This window comes from Xyrauchen texanus, chromosome 13 (genome assembly GCF_025860055.1).
Source record: "Xyrauchen texanus isolate HMW12.3.18 chromosome 13, RBS_HiC_50CHRs, whole genome shotgun sequence".
In the NCBI taxonomy this organism is placed as follows: Eukaryota; Metazoa; Chordata; class Actinopteri; order Cypriniformes; family Catostomidae; genus Xyrauchen; species Xyrauchen texanus.
This window is the reverse complement of record NC_068288.1, coordinates 9,931,064-9,955,558: the sequence shown is the minus strand read 5'-3', so window position 1 is coordinate 9,955,558 and position 24,495 is coordinate 9,931,064. Positions and strand designations below refer to the sequence as shown.

Below are 24,495 nucleotides of genomic sequence, written 5' to 3'. Positions count from 1 at the left end.
TTAAATATTTGTAGTAATTTGGTCAAATACAAACACAGAGGGATAAACAGTCACCAAAATGCATATACAACATCATCATCAACTTCAACCATTTCCATTTATTTGATGTTCTTCAGGTTCATTTCTTGTTTAATATGCAGTTTTATACAATCAAATACAGTTTATTCGATTTCTTCTCTTTCTATATGTAAACCCATTCAAGTACATTGGTTATTAACCATGGAAAACAGACCAACAACAGTGGTCTTCAAAAAAGCCAAACTAAAACACAGGGGGAAATCTAATATAAAATGTAAACAGAATACAATAATCTACTTCTACATAAAATAACACCACAAATTCTCATATTGCTGTCTTTACGGTCAGATCCATTCTGTCAAGTTCTGCAGATACATGTAAATACAGTATATTGAGAATCTGGGAGGAAGGAGCAAGCAGCTGTGATACAGAACCGTAAATGGGGGAAACAAATCTGTGAATGTGTGTGTCTAATTTTCAAGTTGTTGACTAATCTCACTGTTCCATTCACATCTGGTCTGAGCAGGCACTTTGCTAGAGGCCGGCTGAGGCCGGCATTTCACTGCAGTCCCTGCGGCTTCTTTTAGGCCTTTGGGCTCTCACAGCATACTGAGCTCGATCGGGCATCCGGCAAAGACCCCAACTGTGCCAGTAATACACACTGCCATGAACACACATAGAAGAATGTGATCCAGTACCATAGTGACAAACTTCCATTCCTCTGCAGCCTAGAATAAAAGAAAGAGAGTTAAAAAAAACAGATGTGGTCAGATGTAGGGAGATGAGAAAGAGGTAGCAAACGTGAAAAATAGGAATTGAGAAAGGGAGAGGGTAGAAACGAGGTGAAAGAAATCATGAGAAATATAAAGATTGTGAAAGGATGCGACGGCCAGGGATAAAAGTTCTCACACTGTTAGACTCCTCGCCGCTTTTCCTGGTGTTCCTGTGATGATCGCTTCACCGTGGAGAAAAACATCATGCTTGGGATGGTGTCTAGGGAGATCTGTGAGAAAGAGAGTAAAAATCAATGTGCATCTCTGATCCAACTAGATATCTCATCAGGTTTATCAATGGTTTAGTGTAAGTCAAAAATATCTAAAATACACTTCCAGTTAAAAGTTTGGATACACTTGACTTCATTAATGAAATCTTAAAAACCTTTGAATCTAAAGAAGGCTTATGCTTAAAGGAATATTTTGGGTTCAATAAAAGTTATGATCAATCGACAGCATCTTCCCATATTTACCTTGCGGACCCAAGCGGGCATAGTGTGTGTGCTGAGGTAGCGGTGGTGTATGTTAATGACAATCACAGTGATGATGATGGAGGCGATGACAAAGATCATGATGAAGAGCATGTATTTGCCAATGAGTGGAACGGCAATGGAGGTGGAGGGGATCAGCTCAACAATCAACAGCAAGAACACAGTCAGAGAGAGCAGGACAGGGATACTGAGGGTCATCTTCTCCTACACACACAGAGATGCACCATAAGACAGAGACACAGGAATTACTTAAAGGAATAGTTCACCTCAAAATGACAATTCTTTCATCATTTACTCACTCTGATGTCGTCTCAAACTCGTATGACTAATTGATGAATTGATGGGGTCCAATGGCCAAAATGTTACTCCTTTTTCACTATAAAACTTGACATCTGCAGTGTCCTTGGCGCGTTCATTATTTAAAGCTCGATTATACTTCCTCGGGTTTGACGCATTAGCTGAGCCATGCATGATCATGCAAAGGAGACTGCAGATGACAAGAATTATAGTGGGGAAAAGTAACATTTAGGACTCACCCAAAACCAATCAAATTTCTTCAGAAGACATGGATTAGACCACTCTTGTTTTATGGATTCCCTCCATAATGCCTTTATGTCATTTTTGGAGCTTGAAAGTGTTGGATCCCATTGACTTGCAATATATGGACAAAACCTCATATCTCCTTCAAAAAATAATTGGTTGTGCTCTGCAGAAGAAATAGTCATACAAGTTTGAGATAGCATAAGAGTGGGTAAATGAGCTTGTTACATGCACACCAATGTGCTGATTACTCCCCAAAATAAACTTATTTTAAAAAATCCAACAAAGCAAGAAAAACCCATTTTCTCACCCTTATGCAATCCCAGATGTGTATGACTTTTTTCGTCTGCAGAACTAAAATTAAGATTGTTTTGAAAAATATCTCAGCTCTTTTGGTCCATACAATGCAAGTGAATTGGTGCCAAAATTCTGAAGCTCCAAAAATCCCATAATTCAGCATAAAAGTAATCCATAAGACTCCAGTGGTTAAATCAATATCTTCAGGAGCGGTTTGATAGGTGTAGGTGAGAAACAGATCAATATTAAACAAAGAAACACGAAGGAATGCGAAAATACAGAGAGTGACTTATTCCAAACAACAAGACGAGGATGAAGATGTAAGGGGTGTTATTAGGCACAACACAAAGCTGAGTTTACATTGTTGACAGTTGAAAAGCAACATGATGCATTAATAAAGAATTAAAATAATTTACCATCACAGGTGTGCCTATTTTTACATATACATAACGTATATAATGTATAATGGCTTTAAGCTTGACTCATCCATCTAGAATTTAAAGACAGGCCTATCAATTTAAAATGTTAGTTTGACTTTTTTTACTTTTGTTTGAGCCTTTTGTTTTTAATTTGTTGTGATATAAGATTTTGGTCATATTTGATACCTCAAATCATGTGGTTTATTAAGGAGTGCCAAGCTATTGCTTTTATAAGCATTCAGATTTACAATTTTCACCTGTTGGATGCTAAAACAAATGTCTCCCATAGACTTCCATTAAAGGAAAGGCACAGGCCATATCTAGAGATCAGGTCTTGGGGGTGGGATCTTTCATTTTGGCTGGTTTCTAACCACTTGGCAACCGCCCTGAAATATTGTTCTAAAAATCTTTGTTTGTGTTCTGCAGAAGAAAGAAAGTTATACACATCTGGGATGGCATGAGGGTGAGTTTATTTTTGGGTGAAAAATGCTTTAAATGCCTTTATAGGTAAAGTGAGCATTTTTTTTTATTCTCATATTCCAGATTAATATGCAGAGACAATTCTAAGACATTCATTGGTTAATAAACCAATTCAAAACATTGCTCTGTTTGTTTGAGCGCCCCATCCAGCCCAACATAGCAACGTTGGCTCAGAGCAACAATGGCTGCCTGAAACTCATGCCCTAAACTGGGAGTGCTTAAGAAACTTGATTGAAAACATTAATTATTTTTGCAATACCATTTGATAGTGCAGAAAATACACACTTCAACTTTAAGTGAAAGTTTGTGATATTACTTTGTAACGGGAACCTAAAAAAATACACCAAATAAATGTATTAGTGTGTATGCATGTTTATGTCAACAACATTGCAATGTTAACACCCTTCTGCTTTTTCTAAAGTTTTCTGAAACTGAATTGAAGAGAGAAAATGTACCACACTGATAAGCTGAATGAGTTGTAGTCCTACAGTGACGACCACTGGATTTTAATATGGCTGACAGGACAGACCACCTTGTTATCTCCTGTGAACAGAGTCTTTACTAATCTTGTCTCATCATCCGATCACAGTGCTCATACTGGTCCTGCAACACACACACAAACACACACTGGTTAGTTACTCACACACAAACATCCATCCTCAGCTGCACACAGGATTAAAGTTAATGGAGACAAGCAACTGCGTGTGAAACTCAAGAACACACATTAACACAAAGACACGCAAAATGATGCATCTGTGCCAACAAATCTGAGTTTGAGGAATGTGAAACTACTGTTTTTAACCAGGATTGAAAGAAATAGTTGCAAATAATTGACATTATCATGTAACTGGGTTTCAGTAGGTCATGGAATTGAGGATATTTTTGTTTCTTCCTTTCTGAACTATTGTGTGGATAGAATGAAGCAGGAGAAAATAATTGCGGCCTTGTTACATATTTCTGTTCCTTTTTTTCAGGGCTGGCAAAGGCCCTCTTCCTCTTCTTCCTTTTTGAATACACACAGAGCCATTTAACAACAACAAAAGCAAGTGTATGAGAGATTTTGCGATATTATCTTGTGGAATGATTTTATTTCCACATTTCAATACCATAAGTCTGAATATGCAGTTTGATGCCCGGGCTCCCACAGGTGAGTGAATGAGTGAGCATATAATCCCACTGGTGGATCTATTTTCGATAAACACATCAACTGAATTTTTTATCCACTGTATCAATTCATCCTGCATAATGTATACTGCAGGCTCAGTGGTTGGTCTCAGTGGTTAATCACACTGAATTATATATATATATATATATATATATATATATATATATATATATATATATATATATATATATATATATATTAATTCAGTGTGATTAATTTTATTAAAAATAACGTATATAAAAAATGTACGCAAGTAATTGCAATAATAAAAAAACATAATAAGGAAGATTCCTGAGAAATGTTACTTGTAGTACCACCTGTTTACTCCAGAGGGCAGTAAGTGAAACTTCAGCTGTATGAGCAACACGCAGTTTATACATTGAACAAAACAACCATCCAGCAGCAGCACAACACAGACATGCGTTATGTTCTTGCGTTCAAAACACTTGATGGAGCGCAAATTCGAACTAATGGATCTCAAGATGTGTTCTAAGTATCAAACTATATTTAACTTGACACAGTGTCCTAAAAATTTTATGTTTATGATGCAACGCACCCGAGACGCTACACAAGCATGTCTGACGCAGGTGTAAATTGACGGGTTCTTAAACAAGCCCTCACAATAAATCTGGAACTGATTGACAAATTCACAATTCAGATTGCTGTGAACTGTGTGCCAATGATTGTCTTGATCAATAATATGGTAGTAAACAATACATTGTATTCTAAAGTTGCTTTTTGTATTGTCTTATCAATGATTAACTCTTCTGCCACAAGAATGTAATGCATTATAATTATCTGAATATTTTTATTTTATATATATGTATATATTTAAAGATAACTATGTATAATTATTTAATTATATATTGAATTATTGTTATATGAGGGGCTTTCTCAGCAAATATTTGTTGTAATATACAACAATTGTGATATTGTGAATTGTAATTTAATTGTGATTAATTAATCGGGACACCATGTAATTCATTACATTACACATTTTTATAGATTGACAGCCCTAATATATATATATATATAAATAAATTCCAAGTTGAAATATTACCGAATCCCAAGAATGACCCACATAATAGGCCACTGATGTCTCATTTAGCCACAATGTTATTGAATGTGACCAACAGGCCGCGCATTTGCACCTGTCAATCAAACAGGACTCATAGTGTGCATTCCACATACAGTAGTCTACAGAATTTTTAAGGGCCAGGGTGGGATTGGGGATTGGGAGGGGGGAGGGGGAACAGTGGGGGTTAATGTTGATTCTGTGTATATATGTTTTGTTATTCTATGTTCAAAAATGTGTATCAATAAAAATTGTTAACCTGAAAAATCTTAAAAGAATTTAAAAGCATGTGAACAACTCGTCAACGTATGAGTCTGGCTGAAAAGTAAATTGTGTCAGTTCATCATGAAAAGCTTGGATAGAAAATAATGATTTTTTTTTGTACTGCAGCCGGGGCATTGCTAGACTTCAGTGACATCTAGGGCTTAGCCCACAGTCCATATTATAATAGAAAAATAAGAAGAATCCTTCCTTCCTTGACCACCCTACATGTTAAATAACAATTAGGGCCTGTATTATGCACACAACACTGACACCGGATCAGAACTTTATATGAGCAAACATCAGGTGCACTATACATTAATCAAAAGCGTTTTTAATTTAAATTGCAATTGTCGTCTCATCATTTATAGTGCAGAAACTAACGCTTAGGTTATTTAATTTAAATTACAATTGTCATTTATCATAATACATTGAGAATTAAGTAAAAAATTACAAAAAGAAAGTCAAAGCATTTTGAGATTAAAGTCGTAATATTTTGAGACTAAATTGAAAGGAACGTTATGTGGTGGACAACAGCAAAATGAAGTGTCCAGGTTTTTACATACACCATCACTAACCAGGGAGATAACTTGGCTATGCAATCGAGCTGAATTTGTGGGAAGTTTTGCGAGCTCTCTGTTCTGTGTGCATTAGTACTTGAGTTTTCAACATGTGGGCGCCTGTTAAGGGAGGCACGAGATATAGGCTCACACTCAAGTGAGGCAAAAAATAATTGGAACTGCTGTGAATTATATTCAGTAGGTCCATTTCAAGACACTGTATGTGGTAACATCCCCTCAGTTACAATATTGTTTAGAGAGGAAACCCAATAACAATGCCGAGCGGGAATGCTCAAATCTGTAAGGTTTTTTCTCCTGAATAAATGTAATTTTCTACATAACCACTGCAGAGTCTAGATACTAACAACTCTGTACCAAAAGACCAAGGATTTCTTTATTGCTAAATCCTAAACTAAAGTAGGCCAATGATTTAACATCCTCCACATCCATCTCTTACATTAACAAAGCTGTGTGGTGTCTGTTCTATTGTTGTGATAATGACACTCTGTTTAGCCTAATATTGAGATTTTGTTTCCCTCTAATATTCTACATTATTCTCACAATGCTTCAACTTTATTCTCGTAATTTTGACTTTATCCGCAGAGCATTTTCCGAATTATTAACACAATATTATCTTTTCATTTTTTATTTAACGTGGCAATAAAACGCCATCATGGGATCACCAAGTAAAGTTTAAAATAACGATTTTTTATAAATGCATCTCGAAACACCTATACTGGGTTTCATGATTACAGTTTGTTATTAACAAAGCAAAGATTCAACGCTTGATAAAAGGTTGCTCTGGTGTGCAGATTAAGTACAATAATTTGACAAGTTCAAAGTAATTTCATTTGCAACCATTTAAAAACCAAGGCACCACAAAGAGGCAATTTAACTCCACACACATGACATGGAAATGTGAACCAGCCCGGAAAGAGCGCATATACAGGTAGTGACAGTTTGATCATTTTTGTTTGAATTTATCATTTTAAGACTTTTGTTTTGTGCTATTTATGCTTATAGCTCACTGTGCTGCTATTTTGAGTTGTGTTTGAGGAAATTCCATTGCAATAAACGCTGTTGTTTTTCAACCCTGATGTAATGAACATTAAGCCTTACTTTTTCATCACACACACACACACACACACACACACACACACACACACACACACACACACACTCACACAAAAAAGAAACATTCGGGGCTTTTAACAAAAGATCCAGGGTTTTAGTCCTTTCAGCCAGGGTCTAGTACGCCGCTGTACTGCAGTACTCATAGAGGTTATTTCTAGACACCCTCTCACTGTATTGGCTTCTATAGCAGTTAAAACATAGTATAATATTAATTAAGGGGTTTGCTGTATATTTCACAGATAACTTACCAATAGAAAACAAAGTGGTTATACTCACCAAACAAAGTAAAATTAATTATAAAAATTTTTATTTTTTTAAATGAAAGTTATAATCTCAGAAGTGATAAAGTCCGCGAAATGCCTTGAATAATTAAATAGTTTGTAAGAGTAAGCACAGCTAAATAGATCTGTGCATCCAGGCGCTTGAACAGAGGTGGCGGCAGCCGATTTTGCCGGGGCTTCATCCCCGAATGTTTTGAGTGTAGCCCCGAATGTATTTTGAAAAGTTGACTGACAAATATGAAACCGGACAATAGCCTATGTAAACCCCCGAAATCATAAGTTGCCTTATTTCATTGTGTTTTGGCTTTGCACATACTTCATACAGCCTGTAAAAATAGACATAGGCATAATCTAGCCTATAGAATAAGTTTCTTTGCTGTCGGTAGCCTATGGGCGACTCCGTTTCTTCCTCTCTGTTGAATATGCAGCAGGTAGGGGAGGAGCTGACATCAACTTACGTTACTTAGTGGCGAGTTAACAGCAGTTAGCAGGAAAGACAGCAAAAACCTTGTCTCTGGACAGCATGTCTGCTCCCTGGTTCAGGGCGCCTGGCACATGCGCTGCTCTCAGCGAGCGCAGGTGGTATTGTGACCATAAGATGAGCTCCCTGGCCATAGAGTGCAGGGAGCTCGACCTGAGTCCACCCTGGCGATTTATATACTGAAACTACCGTCATGTTGTCCGTTCGGACCAGGGCGTGTTACGTTTTCAGGTACGGAAGCAGGGCTCTGAGAGCCAAGGCGACCGCTTTCATTTCCAGACAGTTTATATGTAGGCGCTTTTCGGGTTTGACCAAAAGCCGGATACAGGCCTGCCCTCGTAAAGGGCCCCCCATCCTATTTTGGAGGCATCTGTCGTGATCATTTTTCTCCGCGTATTTACGCCCAGACTCACGCCGGTTTGATACCAGTTGACGGCTTTCCAGGGCGTCAGGGCTTTTATACAGCCGTGATTCGCTCTGATCAAAAAGTGGCCCGAGCGCCACGCGTGAGTGGGGACACGGCTCTTGAGCCAGCGCTGGAGAGGACGCATGTGCAACAATCCTAACTGGAGTACAGCTGATGCCGAGGCCATGAGACCAAGCATTCTTTGAAATCGTTTGATGGGGGCGTGTGCGACCATTCTGAATGATGTTGCAAGGCGTCGAATAGAGAGCGCGCGCTCTGATGAGAGGTGCGCTGTCATCTGCACTGAGTCTAGCACTATTCCCAGAAAAGAGATATTCTGGCTGGGGGATAGCACGCTCTTTGCAAAATTGATTCTCAGACCCAGGCATTCTAGATGGCTGATAATCCAAGATCTGTGCGTCGTTAACTGACCCTCTGATTGTGCTATGATTAGCCAATCGTCGAGGTAATTCAGTATTCGCACTCCCCGCTGTCTCAGGGGGGAAAGTGCCGCGTCCATACATTTCGTGAATGTACGGGGGCCAATGCTAGGCCGAATGGTAGTACTGTGTACTGGTATGACTGTCCCTCGAAAGCGAATCTCAGAAAAGGCCTGTGATGAGGTGCTATCGGAATGTGAAAGTAAGCGTCTTTCAAATCCACTGATAGAAACCAATCCCCGGGGCAAACTTGCGCAAGGATATGTTTGGTTGTTAACATTCTGAACGAGCGAATCATTAACGCTTTGTTCAGATGTCTGAGATCTAGGATGGGGCGAAGGCCACCGTCCTTTTTCGGGACGAGAAAATAGCAGCTGTAAAAACCCGCCTCGCTCATAGAGGGAGGAACAGTTTCTATAGCGCCCTTCTCTATCAGTTTGAGCACCTCGGTGCGTAGAACATGTGACACATCTTTCCTCACTTTCGTCTCGACCACCGCTGAAAAGTGGGGCGGTCTGCTAGCGAATTGAAGTGAGTAACCGTGTTTTATTATGTTCAAAACCCATTTCGGCATGTCGGGGATTTTTTCCCAGGCTTTTGCTCGCACAGATATGGGCTGAATGCTGGCTGGGGGCATGTCGCTGTGACGTATGGGCCCCACCGGCAAATTGCCTTGTGCTAACACTGAGTTTACAGCTCTCAGAGGCGCAGGTGCGCGCTGAGCAGCCGTATTGAGTGCCGAGTGCAGAGGTGCATGTGAGAGTACAGGCACGCGCGCTATCTCCGAAATGCTTGCAGCATGAGTCGAAGAAATGCTTGAAACTGTATGAACAGAGTTTTCGGGTGGGGGTGCATACATCGTAATAGGCACGCACGCTACATTCATAAAGCTTCCCGCTTTTAGCGGGGCGTCTCTTGGCTCGCGCATCGCATCTGTGATGTTTGCGGCATGAGACAGAGAACTGTTTGAAACTGTATGGGCAGCACTTATGGGTGGGGGTGCATATAATGTAGTAGGCACGCGCACCACTTTCATAAAGTCTTCCGCTCGCGGCAGGGTTTTTTTGGCTATGCATACAGTGTTTGTGTGTAGGGGTGCATGCAGGACAGCAGGCACACGTGCTACCTTTATAGTATTTCCCGCTTTTACTGGGGAAGTGTTTATAACTGTGGGAACAGTGCTTGTGTGTAGTGGTGCATACATGACAATAGGCACACGATCTACATTTATTGGACGTCCAGCCTGAGCTGGGGAAGTATTTGGCACTGTTTGGACAGTATTGGTATGTGGGAATGCGCACTTTAGTCTGGACATGTGAACCCTTAGTGACACAGGCAGAAAATGACTCTTTTCGTGATTTCTGTGTGTCGCCGTTAAAACGGTGTTTGATTGCAGGTGAGCGAGTTCTGTGACTGGCCTATTGACTGCTGTACAGACATTTCCAACCGCCTGTAAGGGGACTGGATAATGTTTTACATGTGGTCCGGCCTTTGCGAGACACGTACTCTCTCTTTTTCTTCCTATTGCTAGGAAGACTTACGAGGCTCCGGGTTCAGCACAATCTTGGGCCGAGGACCTCGTTGCTCAGGCGGCTTTCTTTGGCCAGCGGAACGCGAGCGGCGTCGAGCGTCCGTTTCAGGTCTGCTCTTCGGCTTTTGGGAGACGGGAGGGGCCGCCCTGGCTGGCTGCTGCTGCTGAGGCGGTCTCTGGTGAGACGAGCTGGAGCGCTTGGGCAGGAAGTGACGCATAGCTTGCGAATCCTTCCGGGCCTCAGTGAAGCGTTCAGCGAATTCTTTTACCGCTGATCCGAACAGGCCGCTTGGAGCGATAGGCGCGTCAAGGAATGGCACCTTATCCGCGTCCTTCATCTCCATTAGCGTCAGCCACAAATGGCGCTCAAGGACAGTCAAATTAGCCATGGCCCGGCCGATGGATTGGGCGGTGGCCTTCGTGGCTCGCAGGGCTACGTCAGTGGCGCTGCGCGGGTCCTTGAAAGCTTCAGGTTCAGGTCCAGACTCGTCCATGGTGCGGAGAAGTTTGGCCTGGTAAACCGCCATTGAATGAAGTGCTGACGCAGCTTGGCCGGCAGCGGCGTATGCGCGACCGGCGAGAGCTGAGGTGGATCTGCAGGGCTTTGAGGGATGAGAAGCTTTGGCTTTCCATCCGGCGGTGGAGGGTGGGCACAGATGGTTGGCCACAGCCTCCTCGAGGGGCGGAGTTCCCTCGTAGCCTTCTTCTCTTGCGCCGTCCACTGAGGAGAGCGAGGAAGAAAAAAGAAGGCTTCAGGCGAGCAGAGTGCGGGGCTTTCCACGACTTTGTGAGTTCGTCGTGCACTTCGGGGAAGAAAGGAGATGGTCTCTGTCGAGGGGCCTGCCGGCGCCCCTGCAGGAACCACTCGTCCAGCCGGCTGCGGGTGGGTTCTTCCGGAGAAGACCAGTCGAGCTGAGGTCTTCTACGGCTTTGGAAAGGATGCGGACGATCTCAGAGCTCGTGTCCGCTGATTTCGATGGCGCGGGGTCGAAACTCGAGCCCGGCCAGTCGTCGGATGCAGCGTCAATAGAGAGGCTGTCATCCTTTTCATCATCATCCCCTGACGCGCCGAACGAGGCGAGACCCACCGCTCTGCTGGAGGGGTGCTGGTCCGTCTTCATAAAATGGACTGGCGGCGGGGAGATCTCAGGCAGCGGTGAAGCACGCGGGGACTGGGCCGGCGTGACATCACCGAAGTCTATGTGCTCTGGCAGCCTCTGTGAGCGGCGCTTTTTCTTGCGCGGCTCGAACGGAGGGGGCGGCAGCACGGTGGAAGCAGGCTCGATTGCGGCAAAAGCGGCAAAGCGAGCGCGCAGCTCGGCGAGGCCCAGGGAGTCATATTCGGGGCATCCGCCCTGAATGAGAGCAGCTTCTTCGTGGTCCGGTCCCAGGCAGCGAGTGCAAATGATGTGACAATCCCCATCAGGAAGAGGGCCTCTGCACGAGGCGCAGGCTGAAGGCATTTGCAACAACACCTTGAAAAAATTGCTCTTTTACTAATCAAAAGCGTCGCAGGGGCGAGCGCTTGCAGTAAAGGATATAGCGTTGCGCGCCGGATGGCATAGCAGAAGGCTTTGAAGGCGGCTGAAGATGCCGGCGTCCTCTTAGCAGTCCTGCTGTAGGCTTTTCGACGGCGGGCAAAAGACTCCAACAATCCGGAGAATCCAGCGAAGAGAAGGTCTTTGCTGAAGGAGATTAAATCTAAAGGAACTCGCATGACGGGGTGCCCATTATATAGCCTGGCTATGCTAATTTCGGCGGGCTCTGAGCGTGCGAGCGCGAGGCGCGCGCCCATTGGTCGCGCGTTCAGAGTCGCCCCGTCATTGGTTCGAGCATTTGCCGCAGCACAGCCAATGACCGAGCTGCCTCGCTCATTACTGTCTGCTGTGCAGCTGCAATGCGTTTTACATAAAGACTTCAATATTTCTCGAGACACTGAGTTTTCCCATAGCGTAAGCTACTTACGCAATAGGAGAGACCTCTCGATAGGGAACCAATAAGCATTAGCATAAAATGGATGTGTGACTTGTTTTGTGATATTAGTTTGTAGTAAATATACACTTTGAGGGTAGCAAAGATGTGTCAGAATCAGGCATGGAAACTGGTAACAATTAATCAGTCACTTTACTTTAGAGAAAGTTAAAAGTGAAACATTGTTTATCCCAATGCTCCTAATGAAAGGATTTTGACAGATGAACATGGAGAATTATATACCGTTCGATGCCATTGTGTCTATGAACTTAGACTAAAGTCATTCATGTATTGATTTAACTTAGGATCTTATACATCATTTTGACTATTTATGTCAAAAAATATAAATTATTTATATTAAAAAACATTTTTTACTTCACTTTACTCACTATAATATAACTCTTTTGTGATGACTTTATGTTAATGTACATGAAAATTCAAGAATCATGATAGATATTAGGGCAATTCCACTGATCTGCTCTTCCCAATACATTTTCTTCAATGGTATTGATCTACAATTTGATATATGTAGCACTTGATGAATTAGTTGTTTGAAGCTGATTTGCAATAAGTTATGTGCTGTATCAGTTCTTTTGCATCACAGATGATTCAGGGAGGAGAGAGGATGTTGAGGATAGAACTAGAGTGGAAGATTTAGGAACTGTAGAAACAGGCCCAGCCAGAGCAAAACTCAAAGAATACCCTCTCACCAGCTCTGGACTACAGGGAAGTGGTTGCTAGTGTGAAAATAAAATGGTTTGGGCTAAGCCCAGGATAAGTCCTTCAATGCTGGAAACGCCTCTGCGCTTGAACCGTGTGTTGTGGCACGAGCTGGCAGCTGTCAAGAGCCTCAGAGCAAGACAAACATTGCAGAACGTGCTAGATGGAGTTACATATGTGCCAAAATTCTGAATTATATTTTGAGCGTACAAAAAGTACGCGTTTGAACTCAGTTTTGTGAAGCAATGTATCTTCTTGCAAATATTATTATTAATTTTTTTGCATGTGCAAGATCCCATTCGTTCTCTCTCTCCTTCTATGTCCTCTGGATGCTCAGAAAGTAAGACTCCACAGTTGGTTTTCCAAGTGTATTCCGACAAGTCCCACCTCCTACATCATGACTGGCTAACAGAAGCTGCTTGCAAGCGCTCTGCGATTCGACAGTTGAGGTAGCTAATGTAACCATGAACATCTCAGTGTAAATGTAGCAGAAGAGACAACAGGCACAATGCTCAATTCAGTACACACTTTATAAACGCTATGCAGTTATTATTACAAAAGATATTTACCCCATGGGTTATAGACATACCAGGAATACTGTAAGGCTTAACTTACTGTAATGTAAGTTTTTCAAATATAGCAGCCTGGGATCATGCAATGCTATTTATTTCTATTTTTTAAAACTTTTGCTGTCTCAAACAGTTGAGGTTCAATGTACTGTACATTTAATTTACCCCAAAATATCATATATAATATATTTTCCAGAAGATTTGTGGTATGGAGTGGTGGTGGCGTAGTGGGCTAAAGCGCATAACTGGTAATCAGAAGGTCACTGGTTCGATCCCCACAGCCACCACCATTGAGTTCTTGAGCAAGGCACTTAACTCCAGGTTGTTCCGAGGGGATTGTCCCTGTAATAAGTGCACTGTAAATCGCATTGGATAAAAGCATAAATGTAAATGGTAGAATGCATAAACTTCATAAAAACAGCATACTGAACATGTCAAGATACCCCACTTTGTAATGCAGCTTTGTAATGCAAACATAAACAAGAACAGAATGTTAATTTAGGCAATATTTATAATATTCATGATATTTATAATACACTAGGCTGTCTAGTTACAATACAAAATAGTAGAGAAGGTGGACAAAATAACATGTTTATTAAAGAAAATAATATTTCATGTAATAATAACAAAAATAAGAAGGTTCAGTGTTTGCTGATCCATGGCAGACTGTAATCTGGTCACATTTATTTTAATAAACTACTCCCTCAGAATATCATGTGGGATAGATATAAGTCAAATTAAGTTCCCCCAAAACTATGTTAGTCTTAAAGAGTTTTACACATGGAAGAGATTATATCAATATAACTTCAGATGAAAATGGTAGCTAACATGGCCAAGCAAATAGCTACTCAATTAAAACTTGGTAACCAAGCGAACCATACTAGAAAAGCTAGCCAGATAAGTAGCCAACTTGTAAGACTATTGGCAGTGTACAGACTAAAAATATATTTCATAAAGGTTAAATAAAAACAATTGTCTACAAAATAGCTGCTTTCATGTGGTCATAATGTGTTATGCATTTCCTTTCTTGAAAACAAACTTCCCCCTTCTCTTATTGTTGTGTTTATTTGCAGTGTGATCTGTAATCTAGCTAAGCAATCAAAATGTACCACCTCATCCATGATTGGCTGAAATTCAGGCACATTATGATGTTGTGGCCTTGAGCAAACAAGCAGTCAAACCTATGAGCACATGCAGAGTGGGTAGGAGAGAGCGAGTGAGATCTTGCACATGCAAAAAAGTAAACGTCAGAACTCACATTAAAATAAAACTTGTAATATACTAGTAACTAATTTATCTTTGTAAGAAGATACACTGCTTTTCAAAACCAAGTTCACACATGTGAAAATTGTGTGCTCAAAAGAAAGAAGAATTGTGTGCTCAAAAGAATTGTGGCACACATATAACTCCATATTGCTAGGCTTCTATTCAAAGCAGTTCACCTTTAAGAGCACTAATTCACATATCTGCTGAATGCGTCAAACGCTTAAACAATCTCTTGCGTTCAATTATTTAAATCTGTTGTGTACCACAATGTTTTAAAGAAATGTTCTCCCAAATTTTCCCAAGGAAAAGGTACCTGGATAATAATTTATATCAGCAAGCAATGGATTGCATTTATAACCAATATCCACCTTGATGATTTAAGTAATCTGTATTAAAGCCGTAAAACATGACTAAAATTCCAGGTAAGCAATTCTGAGTATTTTGTAAAATAGTTTGTTCATTTTCAGGTGCACCATATAATGTTTACTTGAGAAATAACATCCCTTTTAAAACACTCTCCAAATAACTTGAAATCCACAATGGATTATCATTGGTACAAGATCTCAACACAAAAAGTCAAACATTTTAATTAGTGAAATACATGTATTTATTCTGTAATTAGATACATTTTTACAATACATGGTTTTTATCTTATCAGCCTTGGAAAAACTTGGAAAATGTACAATTTTAATGACACCAACAAAGAACTCTTTTGGTAGCCAGTGTAAAACATGTGTCGTCGCAGCTGTGGAAAGAGGTGGACAGAGCAGTTTTCACATGGCAAACAGAATGAGGAAAGCCACCATCAAACAGAAGAGACCCATAGCCTCAGACAGGGCAAATCCCAAGATAGCATATGAGAACAACTGCTGCTTCAGAGATGGGTTCCTGTGGGGAAGAATTAGAGGTCACTTATCGCCAACTGTAACTTGCAAGGAACATAAATCATGGGTCAATTCTAAAATATTTACACAATACTGTACTTGCATTGCTGCAATATTATCCAGAAGCCTGATTCTTAAATGTAACTTTAGATGCAACTCATTAGAGGATATCAATGGTTTCCATGCCATTACATGCAGCCATTCTTTTTCAAATAAAACGGCTAATGGCAGCAATGGCCCAAGTAAACATCTGTTCTTGGGTCAGCTGTTAGTGGTAAACATTCCAGGGATCATATCAGTGTTTCTTGTTGGCCCATTCTACCTGGCATATCCAATGATGAGGCTGCCGAACACTGTTCCGATTCCAGCTCCTGAACCCGCCACCCCGACGGTGGCAGCACCAGCACCGATGAACTTTGCGGCTGTGTCGATGTCACGGCTTACTGCGCTTGTCTGAAATCCCCGCACTGCAAGCTGGGACACGGCGGTCTGTGGCAGGTAGACTGGGCTGGCCTATAGCGAGAAAAGACAGAGCAAAAAATGAACAACTCCACACTTATGTGAAGGATGAACATGACAGCTTTGCTGCGATCACTAATCAGAAATATTATCTTTGAAATTCAAGTAAAATTTCTCACACAAGTTTATAATGCAAGAATGTGTTAAGCAATGAGTCTTAAAAGAATAGTTCACCCAAAAATTTAAATTCTCTCACAGATCTTTCTTCTGTAGAACATAAGGATTTTTAGAAGAATATCTCAGCTCTATAGGTCCAAACAATGCAAGTAAGTGATGAAAAAAAGTTTTATAAAAAAAAAAAAAAAAAAGGCAGCATAAAAATAATCCATGAGACTTGAGGGTTTAATGAGACTTCTGAAGATTTCCAATCAGTTTTGGATGAGAACGGACTTGACAATTGAGACATCAGTAGTATTCTTGGCCATCTCAAATTCAAGCTCGATTACACTTTTTAGCACCATCTATTGCTCTGCATCAAGCACTAGGAAGTGTAATCAAGCTTGAAATCATGATCATGCCTAGAGACTGCAATGCCAAGATGTACAGCGAAGAGTTGTTACATTTTAGACCGTTCACATGCAAAACCGATTGAATCGCTTTAGAAGACATGGATTAAACCACTGGAGTCATATAGATTACTTTTATGCCTACATAGCGGAGATATTCTTCTTTAAATCTTAGTTTGCGTTCTGCAGAAGAGGATGAGTAAACAATGGGCGAACCATTCCTTTAAAGGGGTCATATAATGCCATTTTTGTACAAGTTAATATGAATCTTTAGGGTCTAAATGAAAACTTTGTAATATACTTTTATTAATGATTCTCATTAGTATTTTAAGAAAACACTAATTTTACCTGCTCAAAAACAGCTCTGTTTTCAGCACGCCGTTTCAGTGCATATGACTTTAAATGATAATGAGCTTTGGTCACCCCGCCCCTTCTTAGCAAAACCATCTTTATACTGACCCTCGTTTATGAAGCAGTCTGGTGAAAAATGATTCGCGCAAACATGAACGCATTGACGTTGCTCGTGGGGAATATTCCCATCGTAAACAAAACTCAGCCACTGCGTCTTCAGCGGTTCAGATTTAGGAACATCAAAATGACTGCTGTGTTCGTTATTACACCGAAGAACAGAATACCACAATCGCTTAGGCACCATTCTGCTCCAGTGTATCAACAATGATGACGGACTATGATTGACAGCTCGCTCACGAGCGTCTGTGTTGAAACACTGCTGTCAATCAACAATCCTGGGAGAGGCGTCCGACCGTGTGACGTCACATGGTCGAACGGCTCGATTTGAGGCAGGGGAAAATATATAAGGAGATTAAAACAAAAACACTGGATGGATTTTTATCATAATAGGATGGTTGTGTACAGGCACAGCCATCACACATTTCAGTACAATCAACTTGAAAAAGTGCATGTACCATTATATGACCCCTTTAAGGTGCTGTACAAATTGAATTCGTCATAGGGAAAACACTTTATAGACAAATTAACTACTAAAAAGGCATAAACCAGTTTTGACAACACTGAAAGCTCCAGGACTCACTCACCTCTACAGAGTTGACATCTGGCCTGGATAGCACAGAAGAAAGTGGTCTGTACAGCACCCTTGAGCCAGAGCGGACCTGAGAGTCACGAGAGTCATTAGGCTCATTTAGAGAGACGTGATTAATACTGACACACAAAACCCAACTATTGTCAGTTGAGTGAAGTACCACATAAAAGGTACACAAGTTAGTTAAGTATGCATGACATCTGTCAATCGTGTCAAATGCAAACCAAATCATCCACAGTATCACATTAAATTCTTTGTGCTTTGTAATAATCTAAATGAATGAAACCCTCTATGTGTGTGGCTACTCCAGTGCCACAGCATAAACAAGGACAACCAACCAGGATATGAACGTTGTAGCCTTCATTTATTAACTATTAGTGCTAGATTTGTCCTTTAGCTTTAGAGTAATACATTTCAGAATAGATCTGTTTGTTTTACATTTCATCAGTATACTTGGCTGTCATTTGGACATGACCTTGACTTCACAGGAACAGCCGTAGAGATATTAGCATTAGCAAACGAGCTGTCCGAGTAGTCAAACAAAATGACACACCAAAAAAAAAACTGTATTTTTTGGTTGCTATGCAAAATCATGCATATAATTACAATGCATCAACATGGACACCGCCAGCAGGCCTTTTGCACACCCAAAAATCGCATTATCAGGAAGAATACTTTTATCTGCGATTTACCATTGCATTTCATTTACGAAAATGCACATAAATACTCACCAGTGCAGGTGTGGATACGAACTTCGCACAGGCGTACATGTTTAATTGAGTTCGCTGACTGTGGTGAGGAATAAACCCGCTTATGTCTCTATGGAGAGAAAAAAAAAAGATAGTTTAAGGTCAATGCAATATCAGGACGTTCAAAACACAGCCTAGACTAAATAGCTCAACTTCCTGCAAAAATACAATCAGTAGAATTAGATATTGGCCAGAAGATTCAAGTAATTAAATCTAAAGCGTTTTGATGGTATAAGATTGTGATAATTTTGCTTCACCGGTTACCGTTTAGATCTCCTTCGCTTACCGCCAGCAGAGGTCGAACCACTGAGGAGCTACTGCGCATGCCCGACCCTCAATTTAATGACGCGTCCGGATGCGCTTATGAACAAAGTTTTTCATGACAAGTAATTCCACTCGGTGGCCATCTTTGGAAGGCTCCCTGGGATGCTGGGCAGCTTGTTTCAAAGCGGCATAAAACTACAGCTCCAATTTACTTGAATAAAGATAGAACAAAATATCCTGAACGATTTGTCAAAATTAAGATACAATAAAAAATTTAGAACCAGTAGTAAAATACGACAACTACACTATCATAAATTGTTCTTTATTGGCCCAGATAACGCTAAAAAGCGATCGTTTTCAGGCTGATTAATCTAAAGCGCATGCGCGTTCTTGAATTGACAGACAGACGACGTCTGCGTCTAAAAGGCAATTGGCTCATTTAACTGTAAGGCGGGACTTACTATTCTACATCCGTTGGCCATTGTGCCTTCCAATTTCTCTCATTAATTTCAATACGAGTGGTCCGTCTCTGCTAAGTGACCTCTTTTATGACGCGTTTGAAGGTCACTCCATCAAGCTTTATTTAAACAAAGACATACGGCAAAGACAATTTAAAGCTCTAAGAGCTTTAGAAAGATCTACTTTTCCTAGTATTGGCAAAGTTTTCAATTGGGGAGGTTGTCATAAGGGTAATATTTTAGTGAGTAAGTTTTTGCATGTATGTATGTATATAAATATTACATATTTAGTAATATTCTGGGTTCAATACAACTTAAGCTTAGTCGACAGTATTTGTGGTATAATGGCAATAATTTATTAAAACTTAAAAATGTAAATAAAAAAATATCTGGGTTACAATGTTCAATGGAAGTGAATGGGGGGCCAATCTGCAAACGTTAAAAAACTCACTGTTCCAAAAGTATATCCACAAGATGTACAATAAATAATAGGCATGTAATCATGATTTTAGCATAATAAAATAGCTTCTTAACATTTTCTGTGTAAAGTTATATCCATTTTTTTTTAACCTTCGTTGCCATGACGACGTAAGGCGCAAACCCTAAAACAACATTTTCTTTAATTTCTTTTCTTTTGTTTTTTTTTAAAGTAGGGCTGAGTAGAATTTCATTTTGTGGTGATGAATATTACGATACAAATTCTGTTGATTAAGCTTGACTTGAATTGAACCCGGAATATTCCTTTAAACAAAAGGTTGAATTGTGTTTTCAAGAAAAGGATATTTATATGTCTGTCCGGAACAATCTGTGACATGTGTTTAAATGTTAAAAATGTATAATAAACATCATAATTTAATAATGGCCATACTTTTTAGACAAAAAAATGGCTTGATTTGTTTTGTGTGTTTAATTCTTTGCTGATTTATGTTGTTTAGTGTTCTGTTATTTACACTTTTTTATTTCGTTATATCTTCAGAAGCGATATGATATGTTTGGAAGAGAAACAGATCAACATATTAGTTCCTTTTTTTACTATAAATGTCCACTTTCACTTTTGGCGGTTCACATTCTTCGAACATATCACCATGGGCAGGGAGAAATTATAGTAAAAAAGGACTTATATATTGATCTGTATTTCACCCACACCTATTAGTTTGCTTCTGATGACATGGATTTAACCACTGGAGTCATATATATTAATTTTGTGCAGCCTTTATGTGCTTTTTGGAGCTTCAAAGTTCTGGCCATCACTCATGTGCATTGTATGGACTGACTGAACTGTCTTCTAAAAATATTGAGTCATACACATGCAGCATGGCATACAAGGTGATTAAATTACGAGAGCATTTTTTATTTTTGGGTGAACAGTTCCTTTAATATAAACTGGACTAAAGACTTCAAAGACATACAGTGCTTATTATTCATTAAAGGGTAACTAAACCCTAAACCAACTTTTTTTAGTTAATGATCTGTAAGAATGGGGCTTTATTAGTACTGGTCATTGATTCATGTAATTTTTTTGACATTTGTGTATAAAGTGTTTTAATTCTACAATATATGGTGTAAAAACGTCTGCGTGCTGCCCTCTTCAGGTTGAACGGTGGCTACTGCAGTTGAATTTTCCTATTGGCTGTTTGCGGTACTTCGTGACGTAACCGGTGACAGCTGACGTAAGCAGGTTCCAGCTCACCACGCCCTTGGTACGAGCTACCACGCCCACGGCAGTATAAAAACCATCTAGTTTCGTCAAAACCACTGTAGCGAGTCAGGAGTTGGAATTGCAAGTATTGAAAACGATCAGGATAGTATTTTAGCATCTATTTAGCATAGCATTTATATAGTTATTTAGATTATTTAGTGTAGCCTAGGTAGTTAATTAGCATATTTGTTAGAGTAGTATTGTTAGAAGCATAGTTAGTTAGTAGCATAGTATTGCGTCAGTTAGGATAGCTTCAAGTTAGCGTAGATTATCTGTATTTAGTACAGTGGTCAGGATGGTACGTAGGTGTAGTGTTGCTGGTTGCAACAGCACTGCTGGACTGTATAGCTTTCCAGCAGACTTGGAAATTAGGCGCCAGTGGTTGCATGTCCTTGGCCTTGAAGATCGCGAGTTGTAGGAGTGTGCAAACTGCATTTTACGCGAGATTGCTTCTCCAACGCAATGGAGGTGGAAATGGGCTTCTCCAAACAGCTCGTTGTCACGAACCCCGTTTCCCTCGCTCCGCCCCCTCGAGCTTCCACACTCGCTCCGCCCCCTCGAGCTTCCACGCTCGTTCCGCCCCCCTCGAGCTCGCACGCTCGTTTTGCCCCCTCGAGCTCGCACGCTCGTTTTGCTCCCTCGAGCTTGCACGCTCGTTTTGCTCCCTCGAGCTTCCACGCTCCTTTTGCTCCTACGAGCTCTCTTGCTCGTACACTATCTCCCCCCTCGGGCTCACATTCCCGCTCCCAATGGCCAGAACATTATGTACACCTGCGCCCGCTCTCAGTCACCACATTAGTTTCACCTGCACTCGTCTCATCACCTATCATTGTTTACATCTGCACTCGCCCCTATATATATCACAACCCGTTCGTCTCACTCTTGTTGGTTATTGTGTTTAGTTTCCCGTGTCTTTGCCCCCCGCTAGTCTCGTCTAGTTTTGCTCTCCTCTTGTTTACCCCTTAGCTTGCCAACTCTAGTGTTCCCCTAGCTCCCCTGTTTAGTATCTCGTTGCTTTGATTCTGACTACCCCGGCTTTGACCCCACGCCTTCCTCGACCTCTCTCTTTGGATTTGCCCCCCTTGTTTATATCTTGATTCGCCGGCTTTTGACCTTTCGCTCACCCTGACCATTCTTCTTCTGGATTTGCCTTGCTGTACTTTTGCCTGCCTGCAATAAAACGCAGTTTTGACTTACATTGTGACTGTCTCTTCTTTTACCGAAGACAGTCACAATGCCCCGCGCTGAGGATTCGCGCAGCTCACTAGAGCGGAGGTGCACGTCACATTCGGCGCGAGGAGCTACAGTTTGGAGGCAGGACCAAGCGCTCGCGGCCCAGGGGCAGCAGGTATGTTCCTTGTCTGATTTATGTCACCCTGTTTCACCTGTGTCTGCCCCTGAGCCCGTTTATGCCTCCAGTGCATTTCTGAGCGCCGTAAGCCTTCAACCCCCTGAGAGGTTTGATGGCTCTTCGGGTGCTTGCCAAGGGTTGTTTATGCAGGGCAGCGGTTGTAGAACTTTAAACCGTGCCCTTAACATTATGGACCCAGCGGCCCAACTCTTGGTTTTAGCGTCAGGGAGTCAACCCTTGGAGGCTTATGTGGTTGACTTTTGTGCCCTGGCTAACCAGGTGAATTTTGATGAGGTGGCTCTAAAAGACATTTTTCAATATGGACTGAATGAGCCAGCCTCATCATTCATGCCTGGTGGTCGCTGCTCTCTCAACCTGGCTCAGTTTATTGACCTCGCCCTACTGTACGCTGGTTCCTTGTTTACTGTGGGGGAGGCAGACACTGAACCAGCGCTCCACACCACGGCCCCGTCTCGAAGCCTACCACGGCCCCCGTCTTGAAGCCTACCACGGCCCCCGTCTTGAAGCCTGACACGGCCCCCGTCCCGAAGCCTGACACGGCCCCAGTCCCAAGGCCTGTCACGGCCCCAGTCCCGAAGCCTGTCACGGCCCCAGTCCCGAAGCCTTACACGGCCCTAGTCCCGAAGCCTTACACGGCCCTAGTCCCGAAGCCTTACACGGCCCTAGTCCCGAGGCCTGACACGGCCCCAGTCCCGAGGCCTGTCACGCCCCAGTCCCGAAGCCTGTCACGGCCCCAGTCCCGAAGCCTGTCACGGCCCCAGTCCCGAAGCCTGTCACGGCCCCAGTCTCGAAGCCTGGCACGGCCAGCGAGTCAACGCCCATGTCTGCCACGGCCAGAGAGCCAGCGCCCATGCCCGCCACGGCCAACGAGCCAGCGCCCATGCCCGCCATGGCCAACGAGCCAGCGCCCATGCCCGCCACGGCCGGCGAGCCAGCGCCCATGTCTGCCACGGTCAGCGAGCCAGAGCCTGTAGCCTCGACCGTCCCCATGGCCACGTCCCCTGTTGGCCGAAGACGTAAGAGAAGGAAGAGGGCCCCTTCTCCCCAGTCTCGTCTTGTGCTCAAGACCGCAGAGGTTCCCTCAGAGTCTTCCACAGCTCTACCGACCTCTGCTCCGCCCTCAGAGTCTTCCACAGCTCTGCCGGGTTCTGCTCTGCCCTCAGAGTCTTCCACGGCTCTGCCGGGTTCTGCTCCGCCCTCAGAGTCTTCCACGGCTCTGCCGGGTTCTGCTCCGCCCTCAGAGTCTTCCACGGCTCTGCCGGGTTCTGCTCCGCCCTCAGAGTCTTCCACGGCTCTGCCGGGTTCTGCTCCGCCCTCAGAGTCTTCCACGACTCTGCCGGGTTCTGCTCCGCCCTCAGAGTCTACCACGGCTCTGCTCGCCCCTCTGAGCCCTCGCGGCCTCCACCTCACGAGCCTCCCAAGGCTCCTCCTCCCAAGCCTCCCACGGCTCCTCCTCTCGAGCCTCCCAGGGCTCCTCCTCTCGAGCCTCCTAGGGCTCCTCCTCTCGAGCCTCCTAGGGCTCCGTTTCTCGAGCCTCCCAGAGCTCTACATCCCAAGCCCCCCAGGGTTCTGCCTTTCAAGTCTCTCGAGCCTCCCAGAGCTCTAACCCTCGAGCCTCCCCTTTCGAGTCTTTCAGGGCTCCTCCTCCCCTCGAGCCTCTCAGGGCTCCCTCCCTCGAGTCTTTCATGGCTCCACCCCTCAAGCCTCTCACGGCTTCGCCTCTCAAGTCTCTCAGGCTCCTCCCCCTCTCAAGCCTCTCAGGGTTTCCCCTCTCAAGTCTTTCAGGGCTCCTCCTCCCCTCGAGCCTCTCAGGGCTCCTCCGCCCCTCGAGTCTTTCATGGCTCCACCCCTCAAGCTTCTCACGGCTTCGTCTCTCGAGTCTCTCAGGGCTCCTCCTCCTCTCGAGCCTCTCAGGGCTCCGCCCCCCAAGCCTCTCGAGCCTTCCAGGACTCTGCCACTAGAGCCTCCTACGGCTCCGCCTCTCGGACCTCCTACGGCTCCCCCTCCAGAGCCCCCCACGGCTCCACCTCCCGAGCCTCTCACGGCTCTGCTCCCAAAGACTCCAGGGCTTTTTATGGCTCCACCTCTCGAGCCTCCTACGGCTCC

General features: G+C 42.8%; 1 protein-coding gene and 1 pseudogene across 1 annotated transcript; both read right to left on the bottom strand.

Annotated features, from left to right (window-relative positions):
- Positions 1-617: 617 nt before the first annotated feature.
- LOC127654314 (acetylcholine receptor subunit alpha-like) lies at positions 618-10,696 on the bottom strand (annotated as a pseudogene).
- A 4,765-nt stretch (positions 10,697-15,461) lies between these two features.
- Positions 15,462-18,940, bottom strand: atp5mc3b (ATP synthase membrane subunit c locus 3b). The gene is made up of 5 exons (XM_052140232.1): positions 18,861-18,940; positions 18,579-18,666; positions 17,843-17,917; positions 16,085-16,275; positions 15,462-15,766 (listed from the first exon to the last, which is right to left on the bottom strand). Exons 2-5 carry the CDS (start codon positions 18,615-18,617, stop codon positions 15,652-15,654), a joined length of 420 nt encoding a protein of 139 aa, XP_051996192.1. The 5' UTR covers positions 18,618-18,666; positions 18,861-18,940; the 3' UTR covers positions 15,462-15,651.
- Between the last annotated feature and the right edge of the window lie 5,555 nt (positions 18,941-24,495).

What these genes read in the sequence shown, in the direction of transcription:
- atp5mc3b (XM_052140232.1), bottom strand. Translation starts at nt 18,617, where the DNA reads ATGTACGCCTGTGCGAAGTTCGTATCCACACCTGCACTG. An exon ending in TCGTATCCACACCTGCACTG is followed by an intron (nt 17,918 to 18,578) that starts GTGAGTATTTAT and finishes CGTGACTCTCAG; the next exon opens with GTCCGCTCTGGCTCAAGGGT. An exon ending in CTCATCATTGGATATGCCAG is followed by an intron (nt 15,767 to 16,084) that starts GTAGAATGGGCC and finishes TCTTCCCCACAG; the next exon opens with GAACCCATCTCTGAAGCAGC.